The sequence below is a fragment of a genome, unplaced genomic scaffold (genome assembly GCF_019419815.1).
Source record: "Pyrus x bretschneideri cultivar Hongxiangsu unplaced genomic scaffold, Pyrus_bretschneideri_v1 Contig5, whole genome shotgun sequence".
Classification (NCBI taxonomy): Eukaryota; Viridiplantae; Streptophyta; class Magnoliopsida; order Rosales; family Rosaceae; genus Pyrus; species Pyrus x bretschneideri.
The window spans coordinates 8,172,349-8,195,333 of record NW_025999787.1 but is presented as its reverse complement, the minus strand read 5'-3'; the positions used below and the strand labels follow the sequence as shown (position 1 = coordinate 8,195,333).

Here is a 22,985-nt window from a genome sequence, read left to right as displayed (position 1 = left end):
TGGTCGGGGCTTAAAGCGGACAATATCGTGCTACGGTAGAGTTGAGCCCGGGATGTGGTGGAGGCCCGGACCGGTATGTGACACCTACACTACGAAACCTTTCCAATTCCTTCAAATTCCTCGACTTTTTAAAATTCTTTAAAATAAATTTCTAATCGAATACACCTGGAATGTTATATTCTTTAAAATCTTATATGAATACACCTAGATTTTTAAGAATTTTAATAACCTATTTTAAAAGAATTAAAATCTCTCAAAATCTCAATTGAATACATCTTCCTAAGTTCAAATATGTTGTTGTTCATGCAGTTAGGGTTCATCGTTCATTTGTTTCTTGTATTTTGTCATTATTTTTAATTACAAAAAAAAACTAAAAACAAAATAATTATAAAACGAACCCTAACTTCTTACTACAGTTTCTCTCATGACCCTCACAACACAACCATGTATATGTCCACATTGTGCAGACTGGGAATGAAATCCCCACCACTTTGAAATTTCCATGGCTGCAGCAATTAATGGCCGCCTCGATGGCCACGTTTTGTAATTTATTGGGTATTTATAATGTGCAACTACTACACACCCATAAGGGTCATAATTGTCAACGTAATAAGTTATAGGAGATATTTTTAAATAGGTTAGAAACACACCAGTACACCAAATATAGTTGATTGGGAATGAATCCCCCACCACCTTCAAATTTCCATGGCTGCAGCAATGGCCGTGTTGAATGACTATGGTTTAGTAAGTTATTGCGTATTTATAACATGCAACAACTACACACTCATAAGGGCCATAATTTACAACGTTATAAGTTGTAAAAAGGATTTTTTAATGTGTCAGAAATACGATTCGGTACATCAAGTTTAGTTGATATTGAGAATGAATGGCCCACCACCTTCCAATTTCCGTGGCTGCAGCAATGGCCGCCTCAAATGACTAAGTTTTGTAATTTATTGCAGATTGATAACATGTAACTACTACACACCCATAGGGCCATAACTGACAACGTCTTAAGTTACAGTTTGTCTCAAACACAAACACAAACAACCAGCCTCACAAACCCAAATCAAAAAAATGAGGGCTTTGCTTGTGAAATTGATTCTAATTTACTCACTTTTCAGTGCAGTGTTCTTCGTTTGCTGTTGGAGCTCCATGCAACCGAGACCGGGAGGGAACGAGACGGATATGCTGGCAGTTGCTAGCCATCAAATCTCAAATAACGGACGACCCTCATCAGATCATGAGCTCTTGGAACGGTTCCGTTCACTTCTGCACGTGGCCGGGCATCACATGCGGTCGACGACATCGCCAAAGGGTCACAAAGCTGAGCCTACCATCTCAAAACCTAGCAGGATCCCTATCGCCACACGTTGGAAACCTGAGTTTCCTAAGGGAGTTGGTGCTGGACAGCAACAGATTTGGTCATGAAATTCCTCGCAAAATCGGGAACTTGCGTAGACTGGAGGTACTGAGTCTACTATAAAACTCATTTACTGGTGACATTCCTGACAATATTACTCATTGCTTCAGCCTCAACAATATAAATTTAGGTTACAACAAGCTGGTGGGCAAAATTCCTTTGGAACTCGGCGCGTTGCCGAAGCTTGGATCATTTGTTGTAGAAGTAAATAATTTAACCGGAGAGATCCCTCCGTCTTTGGGGAACCTTTCATCTCTCGAGGCCCTTAGTGTCTACAGGAATAACTTGGTCGGAGATATCCCAAGTTCTCTTGGCAGATTGAAACAATTAACATTTTTTTCATTGGGCTTTAATAAGTTGTCTGGTACAATCCCTCCCTCCATCTATAACCTCTCTGCTGTTACTACTTTTTCCGTCGTAAATAACCAAATTCAAGGGAGTATTCCCTCAGATTTGGATAAAACTCTCCCTAATCTCCAAATCTTTAACCTTGCCGGCAATCAATTTTCCGGATCAATTCCTCTCTCAATGTCCAATTGCCACTAGTGTAACGGCATTTCACGTTGCAGTAAACAACCTAATCGGACCGCTGCCGAATTTTGAGAAGCTTCATAAGCTTGTGAGATTCAACATTCAATATAATCACTTCGGAAGTGGCGCCGACGGTGACATGCGTTTTCTGTCAGATTTGAACAATGCCACAGAGTTAGAGTTGATGTTGATAAATACTAACAACTTTGGAGGGACATTGCCGGTATCAATCTCTAATCTCTCAATCAAGCTTCAAAGTTTTGGTTATCCGAGAACCCGCTCCATGGAAGCATCCCGGCTGGCATAGGGAATCTGATCAACTTGGAATCGTTGGCTATGTCGAGTAATAGATTCTCGAGTAGCATCCCGACTGACATCGGAAAGCTTTCAAGGCTAGTAGAATTAGACATTTCTTCAAACAAATTATCGGGCAGTATTCCATCCTCTCTAGGAAATTTAACCATGTTAAACCTCCTCTTCTTGAGAAGTAATAATCTTCAGGGCATCATCCCTTCAACCCTAGGGAAATGCCAGCAGCTGCAACGGTTGGATCTTTCAGACAATAACCTCAGTGGCGCAATACCCCAACAAGTTATTGGCCTTCCCTCTGTCAATTGATTTGAGATTGTCAGCAAACCACCTCACCGGTCCACTGCCCATAAAGGTTGGAAACTCGAATAGTCTGACTCTGCTGGACGTTTCTGATAACATGTTATCCGGACAACTTCCTCCTAGCCTTGGTAGCTGTGTGAGTTTAGGTATCCTAAACTTGCAAGGCAACGTCTTTCAGGGCCCCATTCCTTCATCAATGGGTTCGTTGAGAGCGCTTGATTCTTTAGACCTTTCTCGCAACAACTTGTCAGGTGAAATTCCAAAGTTTGTAGGCAGTTTTATCTTGATAAAGAATCTAAACCTATCGTTCAATGAGTTTTGGGGAGAAGTACCAACTGGAGGTATTTTCAAGAATGCAAGTGCAATTTCAATAGCTGGCAACACCAGGCTTTGCGGCGGTATTGCTATTCTCCAGCTGCCCAAGTGCAAGTCCAAAGAGTTTAAGAAAGGAGGATTATCTCGTAGCTTGGAAAAGTTAATTTTAGCAACCGGGATTGCTCTTCTAGTCATGGTGTTGTCTTGTATCTTTGTTTGCTTGTCAAGAAAGAAAAGGAAACAAACTCCGTTGACTACTTCAGAGAGCTCATTCTTACAAGTATCATATGCTACTCTCCTAAAAGCTACTGACGGGTTCTCTTCGGCTAATTTGGTGGGTGCGGGTAGTTTCGGGTCTGTGTACAAAGGACTTCTTGCTGACAATGACGATGATGTTGATAAAGGCCACCTTGTTGCAGTGAAGGTGTTTAACTTGTTACGCCATGGAGCATCGAGGAGTTTCATATCAGAATGTGAGGCTTTGAGAAATATCAGGCATCGAAATCTTGTTAAGATTATAACTGCATGTTCAAGTGTTGATTTTCATGGTAATGACTTCAAAGCTCTGGTTTATGAGTACATGGACAACGGAAGCTTAGAAGATTGGCTGCATCCGCCTACTGGAATTGAAGAGGTAAGAGATCATGCATCCAAGAATTTAAACCTTCTTCAGAGGCTCGACATTGTAATTGATGTTGCTTGTGCAATGGATTATCTTCATAATCATTGCGAAACACCAATCGTTCATTGTGATCTCAAGCCAAGCAATGTTCTTTTGAACACCGAGTTGACTGGACATGTTTCGGACTTTGGATTAGCACGGTTTCCCTCACAATTACCAGGTAATGTTTCAGAAAATCAGATTCAGACAAGTTCCATCGGTATAAGAGGAACGGTTGGTTATGCTGCTCCAGGTACATATCCTCATCGCATATGCACAATACAAGCAAAGCTATTTATTTACGGTTGTGGTCACAGTATTATTTTCTTATACTTACCAATATATGTAGAGTATGGAATGGGAAGCGAGGCGTCGACAAATGGAGATGTCTACAGCTTTGGCATTCTACTGCTGGAGATGTTCACGGGGAAGAGACCCACTGATGACATGTTTAGCAACAACTTGAACCTCCATAATTTTGTCAAGATGGCTATCCCTGAGCGTGTGACCGAGATTGTGGATGCACCACTTCTTCAAGGAGGCACCGATCAGTGCAGCATAGGAGCTCCAAAAACTGAGGCGTGCTTGAGTTCAATATTTAGACTTGGAATCACTTGTTCTGCTGAATCCCCTACAGTTCGGCTAAAGAATATCGGTGATGCTGAATCTGAACTTCGTTCCATCAGGAACACTCTTGTTGGATAGAAACTTTTTTTTGTGGTTTTGTGATAAATGTTGATCCTAGTAATATCCATATATATCTTTGTAGCAAAGGGACAACCCTAAAAGCGAACAAAGCTCCCTGCTTTCCGAGTGTCAGAGGAACGTCTATGTACCCAACCTAAACCTTTGTAGTAAAAGCATGTAAATAAATAAACGTTATTATGTTTTAAGAAAGAAGAATGTATTAAAACAAAGAGCAATGACAAAGTTACATTCTTATGTTTATACAAAATAAGTTACATCTTCTGTATTACATGTATAACATAAACTAATTCAACAACTTTTCTCTGTTGTTTTGTTCTGTCATCTTTTTAAAGAATGAAATGGCAAAATTGAACGAGGCAGAAACTGGTCTGAAATTAGATGCTTCTCATCGTCGGAAATCTGCATTCAGACAGTAATATGAAACTATAAGATATAAAGCAACCTGTAACGGAAACTGGCAAGATAAATATTGATGAGTAAATGGTCAATACTTGGATTCCAAGGTATGGTAACTTTAGCACACAAATTATGTGCAGGAAAGTTTTCACAGGACTCCGATTTCAACTGTGCAATGGATAATCTGTTTACCAGCATGTTGCTAACCCTATGCTAAGGTGTTCGTTTTTTATGGTTGAAGAATTCAGTTCCAAATATGAGATGCGCAATTCGTATTCAAGGCATTGTATTTCGAGAAACTTGTAAAAAGGAAGGTTTCAGACCTTGTATTTGAATTTTGAAGCAGGTGCGAAATCAGAGTCGCCAGTATTAAGCATAAGAAAAATCTGGAGTGCATATTCTTTGAACATAACTACTGAAGACAGTTCTGAAAGAAACGAATTCCCTGTTCAAACATAAAGAGGTAATCATCAACAAGCTGAAAGAAATTACAAGAATATAACATAAAGAAAAAGCAGAGTTATAAGAGGCTTGGATATATTGTGTCCTCACCTGTAATGCAAAAGTGATGTCTGCTTCATCTGCTGCATTCATTGTCACTCTTTTAAGTTTTTCATCTCGAGATTGACCGCCCAATTTCAGGAGCCCCTGCACGTAGATTATGCCTCAGTAACTAACTTGTTTCTCCGTTACCAAGTTGTAAATTCGCATTCAAATCTAATAGCATATTCTCGGGGAACGCCAATACAAGGAATGTTATACTAATAGACGTATTTTCTTACCTGGTCATTTAGCACTCTGCACATACTTGAAAATTCAAAAATTCCGACTGGTGGGATTAGTGTTGATTTGCAGATGTCTATATAAGATTTATTTAGCTGCAAATATGTGAAAAATACAGAAATCAGTAACGTAAATTTTACATGCTACTGTTATCGTTTATCATCAAACAATGGAAAGGAAACATACCTGTGCTACAGTTGAATCCTTCTTTTTTCCACGGAAAAGCCTCACGGCAGAGCAAAGTATAATCTGTGGTGAAATAGGACACTTGCATTAAAATTAATGATAGGATGCCAATCTTTAAGTTCGTTTCATGGCTCGGAACTATTGGAATACTTAAAAAGCCCATAGCCTACATTCAACAAGTACAAGTCACTAGAAAAAGGGTTACCTGTTGATGTTGCGGAAGACTTTGTATGGTGTCCACTACTGGTGATTTGAATGTCTTTGACAAAGCAGAAGCCATATGACCAATTGTCACCTGCAACACACATAAGTGAAAATTTAGAACGTAAATAGTTCAAAAAAATGAAGTACGCATTGTGAAACTTTTAGGTTTTTTCACAATTGAAAGTGTTTACTTGAAACTTTTGGAGTTAAAAAATGAATCAAATAAAGATAATGGAACTGAAAAATTTGTGAAATCTTGTTGCAGGAATGTATGAATGAACTGAAATGAATGCGTCACATCTGTCAGTTTGCTGATTCGGATAAGTTCTGAAGCATGTGGGGACCAGGGTGATCACTTACAACATCAATCTCCTGTTTTTTCCCAACAGGAGCTGGAGCAGGAGCCGTCTGCTGCTCAACGAATGTGTCCACTACTGGTGATGAATTCAAGTTATCAGTAGATTCTTTCACCTCGGCTTCCAGAATCTCAATTGCACTCCTGGAAAACAGTTAGGAACAGTTAGGCTCATAATCCCACGCAATGCTCCTACAAAAACAGTCAAAAGTAGCCAGACATATATAGATGCAGTTTCTGACATTAATATGACTCGTAACTTTACAAGGCATTTACATTTTCGGATACATTGATGAATCTAAAGTGCTTGTTCTTAACTTGCACCATTACAATTGCACAGCCCATGTCTATTCCAATTAACCAGAATGGTCAAATTCAAACACCTTTTGTAGAATTTATGATGTGACTCAGCAAAACTAACCTGCAAATACAAAGTGCTTTCCTCATATCTCCAGATGCAGCCGCAACTTTCTGCCATTTTTCATAGTAAGTACTCAGCCTATATGCATGTAATATAAAGATTGACAACATCTAAATAATTAACGATCTTCCGGAAAATATGATAACAATAGCAAACTCACTCTGGCACAAAGTTCCAATGCTGGTGGTTGAAAGACGGTGTAAGGTAGTGTCTGTTGGAACACAATAACTGTTAGTACTTGGTAAATATACTGAGACAATAAGAGAGAACAACTTTTATTTGATTACTCCACAGCAAGGGAGAACAAAAATATTCCTAATTCACGCTCGCGATTAATTCATGAGCGAAAGGCCCAAACTTACTATTAGCCTCTGCTGAAGAATCCTGAGAATCTGGTCACAAGAGTACGCCCGAAAAGTAATAACGATAGGTTTGCCTAGAACATGAATATAATTTGTAAGCATACTAGTTGTTGGTAAATACTACACCCGAAATACAGTCCAGCTTCTCATTGAACAAAAACGAGGTAACAAAAGCTATTCAACTCACAATTTAGTGACTGAAGCCTTGGAAGAAAACGATCGGCTAGGTCTATGGCATTTGCCACTCCTGCAAAACCATATATAATATGAAGCCTTCACATATAACTACAAATTTTCAATTGACCTTACTTTATATCAACTAGATTCAGTACCTATGAGTATACATCTCGAAAATTGGTACGTTGTGAGCATAAAAAGATCATGAAGCACCGCCCGGTCTTTAGCAATTAAGAAGTCCAATTCATCAGCTATTACCAGCCTGATAAAATAGAAACCATTTCAGTATAACCACTCTTTATTACATCCAAAGTACTAAGATGAGACCAACGCGTGTTTATGCGGCCGTTAAACGTTACACACAGCTTGTTTTTGAACGAGGATAAATTACTTACGTCATCTTCCTTCTAGAAGACGAAGGCTTCTGGGAGTACAAATTTTGTAGAAGCTGCAGGGATGAGGTTTTGCTTTTAACTTTCTTCGGCGGTTGGTCTTTACCAAGTATCTGCCAATACAAACCAAATGTGAGCACATCATCTGTTATAACTTACAACCAACAACAGAATAAGCTTTCGAGTATCGTTACCTTAGTGAAAATATCAGAAGTCTTTGTTAGAGAAGAACAATTCAAAGCCAACACATCCGGTTCCTCAAATCCGGCCTGGCAATAAGAACAATTCCCAGTGTTAATTAATACTTTGTATCGAAGTAACACATTTTTCGGACATGTCAATTAATCATATACATTTTAAAGGTTCTACAATATTTGTACAATTAAGCACATTGTATCATTGAGGTGCAATTAGCTCACCTCTCCTGCCCAATCAACCAAAGCCTGCTTCACTTTCTCAATGGACAGCGATTTTCCGGTCCCAGGACACCCACACACGTACAAACTCGCAGCCTTCTCTTGCTCTATACATTGCTTCAAGAACTCCAAAACCCTCTTCTGCTCATCTTCCCTGCATGAAACAGTTGGCGGCACGGTTGAAACATGCAATGCCTCCTTCACTTCGCTGATTTGCTTGCCATCTACAAATCCAACCAGATCAATTTGCCAATTTAAATACCAAACAAACAATTTGCCAATTCGCTTGAAACATACTCACCTTTCGGGTTCCATTTCAGTTTCTCAACTGATTTTTCGACTGGTTTGCACAAAGTCTGAACCTTCTTCTGGGTGAAATACTTCTCAATTCCCTGAAATTGATTCCAAATTAATCAACGAAATTAAATCGACAACTTAATCAGCCTTGAAAATTTACTTCGCGGTTTCAACATCTCAACATCAAATCAAATCTCACATTTGCCTGAGTGTTGGCGCAAGCACTTAGCCGCTTTCGGGGCGATTCCAATTTCATGGGCTTGGAGATCGGGCTCAGCTTCATCGGCGACGAATTGGATCTGAGCCTCCGCCTCGGAGGTGTCGAATCTCCGGCGGATCTGACAGCAGGGGGCGTACTCTCCCATTGGACGGGCATGCTGTCGTCGTTGAGCTCGAGGTTGCGTTTGGCGATGGCAGGCATTGTGATGGGAGACAATGGAAATGGCGTGCAGGCGGGCGAGGTTTCGAACACGCGGGAAGAAACGGGTGGGAGATGTTGATAAAGCTGACATTTTTAGCGGGAACAAAAATTGAGTTTGGCGCGCTGGCGCGCGCGCGGTTGCTAAATCAGGGCGCGGGACAGATGTGAGATTAAGGCCCATTAAGGTGAGCTAAGGTTAAGGTGTTGGTTTTCAAATCTTGGAGTATTAAATATGTCACGTCCCGACCCGGGCTCCACCACATTCCAGGCTCGATTTCGTCGTAACACGATATTATCCGTTTTGGACTCTGATCACATCCTTACGGTTTTGTTTTTGGAAACTCACATGAGAAACCAGTGAGATCAAAAAAGCGTTTTAGATTTCTAATGAAGTCCAAAGTCAATGCCTCATACTATATAGAGGTGGGTATGTACATTTAAGGCATAGAGGATCCACTCCTCTGGACGATGTGGGATCTAACAAAATACTAGCATATGCCTATATATTTTGTGTGTGTGAATATTTTTTTTTTTTTCGTTTTTTTAATGGAAAAGAGAAAGGAAGATAGAGAACGTAGAAGTCGGGGGAGAGTTTTTTGTTTTCTATTTTTTATTTTTTATTTTTTAATTTTTTTATATTGGATATATACTAAAATCACGTGTAGATGATGTTTTAATAAAAAACAGCAAATTTGATTTTGTGAAATTATTTTATTGCCCATTATATATTTTCTGTGGTAGAAGACTAAATAATTTTTTCACCATCTTTTGATTGACAAAGAGGATTCTATTAATAGATAGTTTAGATACACATATCCTCCGATATTTATGGTGTTTTTAGTAGGAAAATCTTGGATCAAGCAGTTGATCACGTGTCATGTCTTACCAATCTTATGATTATGAAACATATTGTATTTTGGTCTTGCTTGACTTAACAATGATTTATAGTAGTGATAGTGGTTGAGCCAAAATTTTAACCTAGAAGGGGCGAAAAGTTTCAATCTGAAACGCTTTTTCGATCTCACGAAAATTACTCTACTGTGTGGTGAGCAACCGACCACTGTTGTGTAGGTCTAGTATGATGTCGTACTCATCATCCTTTTATTTAAACCTAAACCCCAAGCATTTCCGACATTCTTTCTCTCTCCCTCCTCCTCAAAGCTCACAAGCAACGGATTGCTTGAACTCCATTAGAGTCACCGACCTCAAATCAAACCCAATGAAAGAAATTAAAGTGAAAACGTCAGATTAGAGCTCTGAGCTTATGAAAAAGGTTTTGAAAGTCATAAGCATAACACTAAACTTTTATGCGTGAAAAAAAAATGTCAAAATAGGCCTGGAACCATCCTAGTCCCTTCATAGCTCGACCTCTACATAGTGAGAATTGTTCTATACAGGCAGCCTAATCAAGAATCCGTTGTCTTCAACGAACATGGAACAAGGGTTACGCTCTAGACTCTAGTCGATTCCAAATTGGAAAAATTCCTAAACTCACTATTCTTCTCACCTAGAAGGCTCAGCCTGCTCTAATATTGGTGGTTGGATCCATGCCTTTAGACTACAGTTTCAAATTTTATATGATCGATCTCATTTGTCTATATGATTGAAAAAAAGAGCATATTAAATGGAGTTAATAGAGTCAAAAGAATGTATTCTTGGACAAATCCTTGAGCTTACGAAGTGAACTCAATGAGATCATGGCCATCAAATCAATGTATAAACCTTTTCAACTGTATCTTTTAGTTGATGGCCATGATTTCGTTGAGTTCAGTTCCAACAAATGTGATTGAAGATAGTTTAGGGCTGCTAACGATTCGACATGTGGTTTTTCTTTTAACAATCGGCATAATTATTTTAGTGAAAAGATAACTTTCATAGCAAGCCCAAATGGAAAACAAGCACCGAGACTGTTCCCTGAAAACAATTTGGGCACTGAGCCGATTGATCTGTGTAGACTCCAGTTTTTAGCAGCCCTGGCATTATGCACAAGACTCTAAGTTTTTATAGAAACACAGGTTTATTGTCCGATCGGGTTAAAAGTACCCATTTTTTAAACCAAAAACCCAAAGCCTGATCCAAGAAGTAAATAAATAAAAACTATCAAACCAAGGAAAACCCCTGTGCATTGGTCGGAGTTCATCATCAGCGTCATGCCTCTCTCTTCCCCCAAAACACAATGAAATTTGGGATTTTGATATTTTTTTCAAATGTGAAATTATTGAGATCTGGATCGATAGATAATCGCTACGTTATTGTTCAACGGTTGACGTCTTCGTATCCATTTCCATTTCATCTTTCATCCCATCGTTGTACTTGTTTGGGTGGATATTTAATGATGGACTTGGTGCGATTAAAAGTCCAGAGATGCGAAAAACAGAAAGAGGTTAAGCGTAGACAGTTGGCAGCCCAATAAGAATTTAAAATCATTTTTTACCAAGGAATAGGCAGCAAGTCTATGTGAGAAGTGACAAGGGACAGAGGGCAGCTCACTCTCAGCAAAAAGTATTTTTCCGTGGCATTGGTAGGTAATTAACAAAAGGTAAGGGTGACTCACCGTGCTCTGGAAGCCCTCACCAAAAGGGAAGGCTTGGACAATCGAGCTTGAAAGTCTATAAAAACCATGGAGGACACAAGAAATAACTTTCAATCAATCAATCAAGCAATTCTCATTTCACTCAAAGACATAAAAGCTTTAGTTTGTTGATCCCTTGTCCCTTTCAAAATCGCAGGTCCACCATAGAAAATTCTCTTTTGTCTAGTTTTAGAAGCTTTGCTACCATTCCCTTTGTTGTAGCATCGAATCCCTTTAGTAAATCTCGTTTGTATTTACTTTTCCAAGTTTTCAATCACTATTGAATACAAGGAGAGGCATCTGCAAGAAGACGAACCTTGCCTGCAAGGTTGTAATCTTGCTCGAATCTCCTTTATTTGTATTTTATGTAGAATAGATCTGTTATTTCTGCATCTTCCATTAAACCTCATGTCAATTTTGACTAAGCCTATTCAAGTTTTAGTTATACTTAATCCTGTTAAACTAACTACTCTTGCTTCCTAGCCATCTACCTAAACTAATAATTAAGGAATTAATGAAAATGACCCTGAGCTCCTTTTTGAATGAACACATGATATTATAAATGAAAGTCCTAATCAAAAGGCAAGGAAAAGAACTTAATACAGACTTAACCCATCTGCGAACAATCCAGTTATTACAAGAAGTCATAGTGACTTGTAGAGCAAGAAATCGACTAATCAAACAATCCAATAAACAATATGTTAAACAAAAAGAACAGTGACATGCTCAAATCCATGTTAGTATTGATTGTGAGCCTCAGGGCCTAATAAAGGCCCCACAAAGGCACCATTCAACTAACAATAAACATATATTGCAGAAGACCAAGCAACAAACCTTGCCAGACAAGGCAAGACAAGGAGAGTTATGCGAGGGATGAATCTAACCCGAACAGAACTGTTGAGACATGGATAAATAAATCATTGTCGCATTGATGGATCAACACTATCAATAGTCCAGCATCGTTTCACGCCAGTTGCATTGTTGTGTGTATTGTAACGGGTTTGAAAAAAGTTGGGGTTCCATCAGAAAACTAATTGTCAACATAGAAAGTAGCCAAACTTACTTACAAGCCCATGCAAGATTCCTACTCCAATTAATATAAGATTCATTATCAACAAGTCCCCTTAGGTTTGACAAAAAATTGATGCATCAAGCATTGTTGGTTAAGGCCTACCATTAATTGACTCTGTGTGCAAGATTATCGTCATCCACGGGACTTGGTCATACAAGATATGATTGTGACCGGTGGCTGGTGGCCGTATGTAAAATATGTTTAGTATATGGAAGATAATGTATGGTTTTAATGAGTATATTGTAGCCTCATGGTCAATAACAGTAGGGTAGGGCACTGCAATGTGGTCCTTAATTGTTCTTCTATCAAGTAAGAAAAGCATATAAGGTGTTAATTTCATGTCTATTTGAATAATGGGTACACTGCAGTGACGCCAGGCCACCAAAAAATTGTAGCATTTATCATTTATGGTTTAATTTATGAGGTTATAATTCAACACTAATAACTGTCCTTAGTGTATCACAACTCACGCCCACTCAAATTACGTCTTGTGGTGTTTTGGAATTAAGACCAAAGTATGTAATACTTTCTGCATTCATATATTTGACGAGAATGCAACAATTTGTCAAGAGAATCTCAATAGAAGTTCAAAAAAGTGTAGAATATCTTGATCTTTATTAAGAGTAATGGTAGGTAAACTAACTTTTTAGTGTAAGAGTTTTTCATAAGGTGAGTAAGTAAGATCAACCTATCACTTAAGGATATATGTCGACTTATAAGTGGTGGTGGCCTTGTAATGGAGGCGCATCAGATTTGGTGGTGGCTGCTGGTTTCTTCTTTAATTTTCGGGTTTTTGTTGTTTTTCAGTTAGGTCCTTTTGGGCTTTTATATTGTATTTGTTTTTTCCTGTTGGACAGTATTTAGGTTGTAGGTTGCGTATTGGGCTCTCTTTTTCTTGTACTAGTCTTTTTATTTAATGGAAGTAACTTAGTTTGACCAAGAAAAAAAAATTGAATGGACTTGGTATTAGACTTAATAATGTTTAAACTACTATTGAACATTATGGAAGGAAATCTAATGAACTCAATTTTGAAATAAAGGGAAGTTATAACTGCTGCCATGATAGGAGGAGCAGTTATAATCTAATTAAAACATGTCTTGGCCTCTCTTCTCGGCTTAATTTGTTCATTATGTACTCGTCCTATTGAGAGTAAAACTCTGTCGAAACTTAGAGAATAGAAGACCAAACTCTGCAGGCATTCATCATATCTACTTCTGCAGGTACGTGTTTATTCATACGAATTAGCTAGGTTATTGCAATATCGTTATATATTCTGATTAAATGTTTTGACTAGTCTTGAGCATGGCTTTTTTTTTTTTTTTAGGAAAAATTAGTATCCGGTCCCTAGTTACTAATGTTCATTAACTGAAACCTTATTAGTTTTCAAATTTTGATTCAAGTCCCTAACATTAATGTAATGATGAATTTTCATGTCAGTTACATAATTTTTTAACATAAAAATTAATAATTGATTTAGGATTTTAATACTCACACCCTTATTAAACTCCTAACTAATTTTCAATTCAAAACATTTCCAAAATAAATAAAAAATTAGAATAAGTTTGCACCCATTAGCTTTTTATAAAATGTTTTCAAATTTTTAATCTTATATGCACCGTTTCATGTAATTTTTTTTCAAAATTTTTAATCTTAAAATGTACCCATCCTTAAATATACCAATTTGTTATATGTAAAATGTACTTTTTTTTAATGTAAAATCTATCCAATTTTTCTCTAATCCATTTTTAAATTTATATGGGTACATTCTTTTCTTTTGATTTGAGAATGTATCCATGTCAGGTTCAATCGAAAAAAATTACTAATGTTATTAAGCCTAACATCTATTACTTTTTTTGTGTGGTTTTGAAGAATGTACCGGCCATGTTTTGGTACAATAATTTTTTTTGTTAATTTTGATGAATGTACCCATGTTTACACACACACACACACAATAATATTTTTAATCCCACAAATTATGAGTTTTTATTTAAAATCTCATTAATATAAACAACTATAAATTTCAATTTTAATTTAAAAAATATAGTAACATACATATAAATAAATTATCACATTAATTTCAAGGATTTCGATAAAAAATTGGACACCAACAAGGCTTCAGTAAAAAAATATTGATAGTTAGAGACTGCATCCAAAGTCTTTCCTTTTTTATTTTGTTGTGCTTAGTAGTGTCGATTCTACAAACTAGGGAGGGCTTTTTTAGGAGGGATGTTTAGCTTTCTTATGTAAACACCTCTCTCACCTTACTTGGTATTTTTCGTGCCTAGGGTTTTGTAGGCTCCATTCACGCAATATCACCCAAACAAATTTTGGACAACCAAATATGTATCTGCAAGTTGAAAGCCATGAAAATCACAAACGAGCTAGAATGATTCTATTTTCAGAAACCCTACTGATCGATTCACCGTCGTCCTTATTAACTTATTCACCAAAGTAGCGAGTCAGATGACTAAATTTGGATTTCATTTGAGGTAGACGATAAACCCTAGCATCTGCATATCCAATCACAACCAAAGAAAACTAGGGCATCAAATATTTAAATGATCCACAGGGCCACTTTAACATCGTACGTCCTCGAGTCCTCGGCCCCTTTGCATGAAAATATTTATTTATTATTTTAATATTTTATTTGGCGATATACATTTTGTATGGACTTGAATGGCTGGTTTCAAGTAAAGGGCTCGATGTGGTCGGAAATCATTTCAACGATCCAACTTAAAAATGGGCCCTTCCACAGTGACAGTCCGCAAAAGCGACCACTTGCATGTATAGATATATTTCTGCAAGCACTTCGCATGCATCATATTACCAAAATATCCTCTCCCTTGACACAACAACCATACATGCACAAGTAGTCACTACCAGAAATTAACAGTATTTCGTTGGGGAAACAACCATTACCTGGTGGAAAACTAATGTTTGTCGGGTAAAAACGATCAACGTTTTGGTTTTTACAGAAGTTCGTGCTTGACGAAAATAGTTCGACAGGCAAAGCTTCATTAGTGCACATGATATAATTAATTAACCAATAACTAATCATTCCATGTACAGATCTCAAGATTAACCAAATGAAATGTCTATTGTCCTCTCACACCTTATCAATTTAAGCATAACTTCATGTCAACGATAAACCTTTTAGGAACGATGGGGATCCACACGTCTTTGACTCTTTTCTACTTTTTAAGTAAAAGTTCGGGCTATTTGTCGAATTATGTTTGTTATCCTTTGCTTTTGCATGGCCTACTAATCTGCTTTACATCGTTCTAGGCTTACCTAATGTCCCTTGTTGGCTCCGTATATAAGACACGCATGTTTAACTTATGGTATAGTTTTATTTTAGTTTTGACAAACAAGAGGGCTTATACTAAACTTAAACTGCGAAGAAAGGGAGTTTCAAATTCTGTGTGTAGAAAATGGAGAACACTACTCTAATTAACTGACTAAACTTGATAAAAAGGTATGTGAGACTTTAGTACTCATACACTACCCTATCAAAAATGGAGACAAAAACATACTCTTACCCTGAAATGGTACGTAGAACTCATCTTTGAGGAAAAACAACGTACAAAAAAAATGAAAGGTGTCCATGTATTTATATAAAGGCACATCCAAAGGTTGATGATGATTAATTATAAAAGTATTGAAGTAAATACACCAACCCACATATATACTGATATGTAAACATATGACACATCCCATAACAATGTATGCACCGAAAACATAGATAAATGAGATAAAATCATGAACTAATTTCTCAAAAACCTTAGCTTATAAAAGTATGGACATATGTACATATATATAGTTCTTTAATTCTAAGGTAAAAAAAGGCATAGGCACAGAGCTAGTCCTCTTCTCAAAGCTTGAATACCAGTAATTTTTTTTTATACAAGCGATATACACTAAATATATCTAAATCACGGAGAGGGAGAGTGGCTTTGGGTGGAAAGGGGACTAAGCCCAAATCTGCTACTGTTAGTATAATTTTGCTTATTTGTGAAGGTTGAGTATCAATACTATTTTGCTTATTTTGTGAAGTTTGAACGGATTGATAGTAATTATTCAGCAATGGAAATGGAAATGGAAACAAAAACTAGCTAGGAAAGGGAGCGATGGAACTATCAATTGCCTTTTTGGGGTGGGAGAGGTGTCGAGAGCGTACATGAAGAGATAAGAAGATTACCGTGGCATTGGCTACATGTCTTTGTCCAAACCATATAGAAATTAGAAACCCATGTGGATTGGAATTTGAAGGCCCCTCTTTACGATGTTAAATTTTCTTTTGTATTTTGGCTATTCCTTTAATTAATGACAGAATCGAGTCTCGACGAACCCTTCTACCTCTTGTTTAATTCTTCCTTTACAACTTGGAAGGCCAGACAAGAAACCCTAGGAGATTTTCCTTTCATGCACCACCGTTCCTTCTCGCAACGTTTTTCATGGAACTACAAGCGTGTTAATTACGACATATCAATTTTCAACCAATATCCTTCGTTTGGTCCACCCTAACTTCATGTTTCTAAAGGTTGAATGCACTTGTAAGCATTAGATTGGTTCACTTACAAAAAATTTTCCCTTTATTTTCTTTAAGAAAAAATATAAGTTCCAAAAGCAGGAGAGATTTTTCAATGTAACCGACACACAGGATGGTACACCACGTGTCACTATACAAATGGTAAGATTTGTTAAAAAGTTAATAACTTAAAAAATGAAATTTCCCACCACTTACATAAAAACAAGTGATGTACCACCCATGTTCCCGTCATAATGAAAAATTTCTCCAAAAGCAAAAGAATTTACTTACAAACGCGTTAAAAGTATTGTTTACAGTTACCTATTAGTATTATGAAGTGTTTGTTTATATCACCGCTAATATTATAGTTAAGATTTCAAAGAGAAGGGCTAGTGACTCACTAGCTACTAATCATGTTTATATGATCTCCAACTTGCATATTACTACCTATTGACATAGATGATGTGAAGTTTAATCATAAGAGCCTCAATACAATGAATAGTGATAACCAGTCATTATATATAACGTATTTCATTTGGTACCTAAGAATATACCAATAGAACCATATGATGTTTGATAAGTAGTATGAAAACGATCAAATTTTTAAGAGTGCCATTTGGTAGGCTCTTACTCTAGCTAGCAGCGAACTTGGCAGGATCTCATATCAAACATCAAAGCATCGATCAAACATTCACGTGCACCATGTGGAGTGTGTAGGGTAGCCATGTCCTTAATATAGAACACAACCTGGGGCACGTACCATATCCAAAGGCACTACAGTTTGAGCCTTTAGGTATAAAGGTAAAGCACAATATGTACATATGATTGTCAAATTTCCCCCTTCCTTGCTGCTAGGAAGTGCCTGCTTGGTCCACACCTCCTGTGCCACCACCAAACGTCTCCAATAGCCTTCAAAACACATGGATCGATGCCTAATACTGCAAATTACAAGCACTCTTTCGTGTGACATGATCGCTCCTTTTAATATAAAATGCTGGTGGCAATGAAAACCGTTACCATCATAGATGCATATAATTATTGATAGGTCACATAAGCTTTGCGTGGTACACAAGGCATATATGATTGGAGGTGCAATTGAACATGTTTGGGATCCTAAGGAAATGGTTAGGCCAAAAGCCCAAAAGTTCACAAGGGATTAGAGTAAATTGAATGCAATGAGACGATTTTTAACAACCATAAGATGATAAATGTTTCAGTGTACTAGGAACCAAATGTCATAATACAATTGTTGAATTTCATTTTTCAAATATCCAACTACTTGTATTATGACACTTGATGCACACTAAAAAATCTCTCCCATAAGATAATTTGCGATCCAATGGGACGTACGTATCAAGCATGTCCTTTGTAGATATATGACCTAATTAAGCTTTTGGTACACACCCCAATTTCCCATGTTATTATTAGAAATGGTCTTGTCTAGCAAAGGCAGCGTTTTTTCTTTGGAAAAGATACGATACTTGGTTTCATTTCATCAAAAGGAGCAATACAAGTGTTACATAGAGTTCTTAGTGCCTTATACATTCTTCTACAAGTAAGTCAATAATAACACTTGGAGGGAAATCATCCCTTTCACAGCTTTGTCTCAGAGATAGCCCAATCCGTGCAAGTCAGTGAGAGATAGAGTTTGCTTTGCAGCAAGTATGGGAGGAAAAGGCTGCGTTGAACCCTCTTACATTTTATGAATTTGGTTTTCTATTTTGGAAATACCAAATGCCCAAATCATATGCAAGTTTGTGAGGAAAAGTGTGAAAGATGGCTTTTTACTTGCCCTTCACCTTAATTTTTGGGTGTCTGTTAAACCAACCGATCCAATTGTTTTGTCCAGAAAGCATTACAAGTGCTTATTTGAATTCGGAAACACTTCTAATTTTTTTGCCAAACATGGAAGCGTGTTTTTGTGATTCGAAAGCATTTTAAACATTTTAAATGCATTTCAAAACAAGTCGTCAGAACCTGATCTAAGCGCGTTAATTTTAAGATTCTTATTTCATTAGTACGGTGAATATGAATATTGATTATGTTGATTTTTTCTCATGGGATTAGTATATATACCCCCTCAAGATCACGATATGTATTCCAGACCTTTTATTTATTTATTTAGATTAAAAAAAAAAGGTATTGAGAATCGTTGTGCTTTTAGTTGCTCGTGTATTTATTTAGCAACAATGCTTATAATTCCAACTATATTAAGACGAAAACAATAAGCTACATATTGTTCATATCAGCAGTAAACAGTACGGCGTCTCTGAACTTATGCAGACGGAAGTTTGTGACGAACTTGTCACGGTGACCCAACTTGGACATTCCACCGTCACCCACATGAACATGTCTAAGTTCACCAGAGGGAGAGAGAGAGAGAGCTTTGACGTATATGATAAAATCTTATTAACTAATACATTTTGTTCATTCATCCTGGCCGGATCTTGGTTTTTTCTCAATACTATGTTTCAAATAAGCATCTAATTACTTGGCGTTTTTTATTTGCAAGCAGTCTTTTTGTTTGGCTTCATGCTTATTGTCTTGGTTCTAGTCTTCTAGCGCTTGTGAGTGCGCTTCACTTTTCCTTGACAATGCGTTGTGGAATTGGAAACCCTCATCTATCAGTCGGATGGCATTTAGGTAATGACCTGGAACTTGTCTAGCATGAAAGGAGGTAATCTTTTACATGTATTAACTTTTGTCCATTGTAAAAATGTTTAAAAAGTGTTGTCTCAATATAAAATTAAGTATTAAAAGTATACTCTAAGTGTAATTTTTCCTATTTAAATGTAGATATTAAAAAAAATACTTTTACTAGCACTTTAAAATCTCATTGTGCACTATAAGTGTAAATTTTTTCCTCTAAAAAAAAAATTTTGAGTGCACAATGAGATATTTGGAAAAAAAAATTATTGTTTGGTTGTTTAAGATTAAACTACTTTTGATTATTCAGTGAAGGTTATGTTTGTAACTCTTTCTACTATTATTTAATGACATTTGCAAACTTACAATTAGTAAGTCCCAAAGTTTATTTTGATTTAAGTTATTGCTTTCTAACGTCAATAAATTATCCTAATTTTTTTGAAAAACAATTTTAAAGATGGATCATTTTAAGGAAAACTAATGAAAAGGGGTTGAAAACTTTGAGTTTTATCGATAAGGACAAAATAAAGAGTAAAGTAAATAGTACCAGAATTGACTTTTTAGTGTAAAAATATGGTTTCTCGTTAAAGTGAACAGTACCATGACCTTTTTGTTAAAATTCCCTTTTATAAAAGGGTTATTTTATTTATTTTATTAACACCCCACAATTTATTGAAAAACGCACAATTAAATTTTTTTCCCCAATAATTCTAGCTTTACACTTGCTTTTGTTAAATCCACCCACCCTACAAAACAAAAAATGGCACATCCATTCACCCCACCACCACCCCTCGCGGTTGACTCTATTGTGTCCTCTCCAATCAACCAAACGTTTGGAGAGGCCAAGTTACAGCCTGAACATTGTTTTCCAATGACCCTTATTCTCTTGCATGTATTGGTTCCTGTCAACATATGAATTGAAATTGTGTGTTGCTTCTCTTTCATTTTCCCTTGACAAATTGAATGTGAGTTTGTTTGGAAATATGTTACTCATCACAAGGATTGCATATGACAGATCGCTTAGAATGACGATTATCCAGGCAATTGATTTCTGGTTTCTCATTTTCTATCTTCTTTGCTATAATGGGATTAGTAGGACATGTTTCTCGAAATTGGGTAAGGAGTTTATTACTAATTGCTTTTGATAAATATCTCCCTAATACTACACAAATCTTTTGTAAATTGGGTCTGATTCTCGATCTGAGAACTATACCAAGTTCAATTCGGAATGCCCAATCAAAGAAATGAATAATAATAATAATAATAAGTACAAGGATGAACGTTTTGATTTTGAGAACATGCGATTAGTGTAAATAAAACCGAGTATATGAACACTTAGCCATTGGCGATGGTGGGGTGTTGAGCTCGGTGGCTATGGGAATATGAGATTTTTGTTTTCTTGGAGGTGGGGGTGGATTCAACAGAAGTAATGGCAAAATTGGAATTATAGAGATAATTTTTTATTATAGGGTGTATTCAACAAATTGTGGGGTGTTAATAAAATAGCCCTTGTATAAATTTCACACAAAATTTCAAAAATCTCAAAGACGGCCCTAATTAATGAAACGTGCCACAAGGTGCCAGATTTTCTGAAAAGGAAAGGTTTGAAGGTAACGCGGTGTATCTTTGAAATAAACAGAGGGGCAAGATACATTTATTTTACATATATTGCTTGTTTGACTGTCCATCTTCATATAGGCATTGGTTAAATGTCTAATGCATGTATAAGCTGTAAGCTACTTAATTGAACCAACATTACGGTACTATATGAAAGGGTTGTGTACCGGTACTTTTTTGAAATAAAATCCCGATACTCTTACTTTGAACAGTGATTTTGTTGTCATCGCATCCACCAGTCCACGCATGGTACTTTATCTTATCAGTATCATAGGACGTTCACAATATAAACATGAATCCAGCAAGATACCTCCTAGTTGATGCGAGATTCAGTCTTAACGCCCGTGTGATAAATTTTGAAACTTAATACATGGACAACATATACAGCGTAACGTGAAGTACGTGTGATCGTTGAACTTTACACGTTGGACAATATACTCTGATACAATAAAGAAAAGTTAAAGTTCTATCATGGAATTAGTTGATAATATAAAAAATAACCCAACTTACTAAGTTCATGCAAAATCTCTTTTTCTATCAACGTTGATTCGTTCTTAACAAAACACACGTTTCTTCTTTTTCAACCAAAGAGATAAATCCAAAAGATAGTCAATTGAGGTTTATCCCTTCATGCGGTTGATGGTGGGAACCTTTTCGTGTATAGTAATGCTAGAAGATTGAATTTCTAAACTAAATTATGTGTTACTAATAGTAAATTAACACTTTTATCTACGTTTAAGTAATAATTTAATTAAATTTTATGTTATTTAATTTATAAAATTTAATTTTCTTAGCATTACTTTGTCATGTAAAAGTTTGGTGGTGCCTGAAATTAACAGCACTGCGCATGCGCCAATGATCTGGTGACAGTCTGTTTAGGGTTACCTGGGCCAGCCCAACCCTACATTTCGTACAAATTCTCATTTGTTTAATGCAAAATTTGACTGGTCTGGACGGCTATTATCAAAACAGAGGGATTAATCTAATCTAATCTAATCATAGAGGGATTAATCTAATCTAATCATATATACAAGGAACTAGTTGAGGCAACAAGTTGATAATGACTTTGAAATCGCACACTAAAAAGCCATGATTAATGTGAAATTTTGATTAACCCATTGATAATTGATCAGAATCTTCTTTTTAAACATTAGTTTATTAATTTATAGATAGGTACACTCATATAATTTTATTTTTATTTAAAACAACGGCATCGTTATAATAAAAAAGACATTATTATAAATATATTAAAGGAAAAAAAAATAACAATACAATAAGTTATTAGAGACAAAATTTAATTACGACAATTTTTAAGAAAAACGAAAATTTAAGACCTGTTTGGTATTCTACTTGAATCTAATTTTTTAGACTCAAAAACACTTTTTAAGTTTTACAACTTGAATACTTGTTTGGTAGGACTGTTTTAAAAAATAGAACTCAAAACTAACTTGAAAATTAGCATACTTCTAAAAAAATACAAAAAGTGAGTTTTTAAAGTTTTTAAACTCCAAACCTAACTCTCTCATCTCCTCACTCCGGATTTTTTTTCTCTATCCTATCTTGCTCTTAATTTCATCTCCTCCAATTTCTCTCCTAATTTCTCTCTCCTCCCTCCTCATACGAGTATCTCTATCATCTCTTCTCTCTCTCCTTTTTTTTTTTTTTCTCTCCTCCCCTCCTCCTTAGAATCTCTCCTGTTTCTCTCCTTTGTCTGCTACTTAACTCTCATCTCTCTGTCTCCTCTCCTCGCTCTCTGTCTCTCCTCTTTCTCTAATCTACCTCTCCTCTGACATTCTCTTTAAATATATTTGTTTGTCCAATTGAACCATGTAGTAATTTCCGAATCAATTGAGAGTTGTTGTAAGATATTTTTTTTCTTTTCTTTGAAT

The 22,985-nt window shown here is 36.4% G+C and overlaps 2 protein-coding genes across 2 annotated transcripts; one reads left to right on the top strand and one right to left on the bottom strand.

Annotated features, from left to right (window-relative positions):
• Positions 1–970: 970 nt before the first annotated feature.
• Positions 971–4,439, top strand: LOC103963208 (probable LRR receptor-like serine/threonine-protein kinase At3g47570). The gene is made up of 2 exons (XM_048569180.1): positions 971–3,795; positions 3,892–4,439. Exons 1-2 carry the CDS (start codon positions 2,664–2,666, stop codon positions 4,245–4,247), a joined length of 1,488 nt encoding a protein of 495 aa, XP_048425137.1. The 5' UTR covers positions 971–2,663; the 3' UTR covers positions 4,248–4,439.
• Positions 4,440–4,449: 10 nt separating this feature from the next.
• On the bottom strand, positions 4,450–8,751 carry LOC103963211 (cell division control protein 6 homolog B). The gene is made up of 17 exons (XM_009375991.2): positions 8,439–8,751; positions 8,244–8,334; positions 7,946–8,166; positions 7,721–7,795; positions 7,530–7,639; positions 7,290–7,396; positions 7,145–7,204; positions 6,958–7,031; positions 6,756–6,806; positions 6,596–6,645; positions 6,180–6,318; positions 5,821–5,910; positions 5,616–5,678; positions 5,429–5,524; positions 5,199–5,294; positions 4,970–5,091; positions 4,450–4,649 (listed from the first exon to the last, which is right to left on the bottom strand). Exons 1-16 carry the CDS (start codon positions 8,658–8,660, stop codon positions 5,059–5,061), a joined length of 1,578 nt encoding a protein of 525 aa, XP_009374266.2. The 5' UTR covers positions 8,661–8,751; the 3' UTR covers positions 4,450–4,649; positions 4,970–5,058.
• Positions 8,752–22,985: the final 14,234 nt, after the last annotated feature.

Coding starts and splice junctions, on each gene's coding strand:
- LOC103963211 (XM_009375991.2), bottom strand. CDS start 8,660: ATGCCTGCCATCGCCAAACGCAACCTCGAGCTCAACGACGACAGCATG. Junction 6,646..6,755: donor CATTGGAACTTTGTGCCAGA/GTGAGTTTGCTA, acceptor GAAAAATGGCAG/AAAGTTGCGGCTGCATCTGG. Junction 5,092..5,198: donor ACATCACTTTTGCATTACAG/GTGAGGACACAA, acceptor ATGTTTGAACAG/GGAATTCGTTTCTTTCAGAA.
- LOC103963208 (XM_048569180.1), top strand. CDS start 2,664: ATGTTATCCGGACAACTTCCTCCTAGCCTTGGTAGCTGTGTGAGTTTA. Junction 3,796..3,891: donor GGTTGGTTATGCTGCTCCAG/GTACATATCCTC, acceptor CAATATATGTAG/AGTATGGAATGGGAAGCGAG.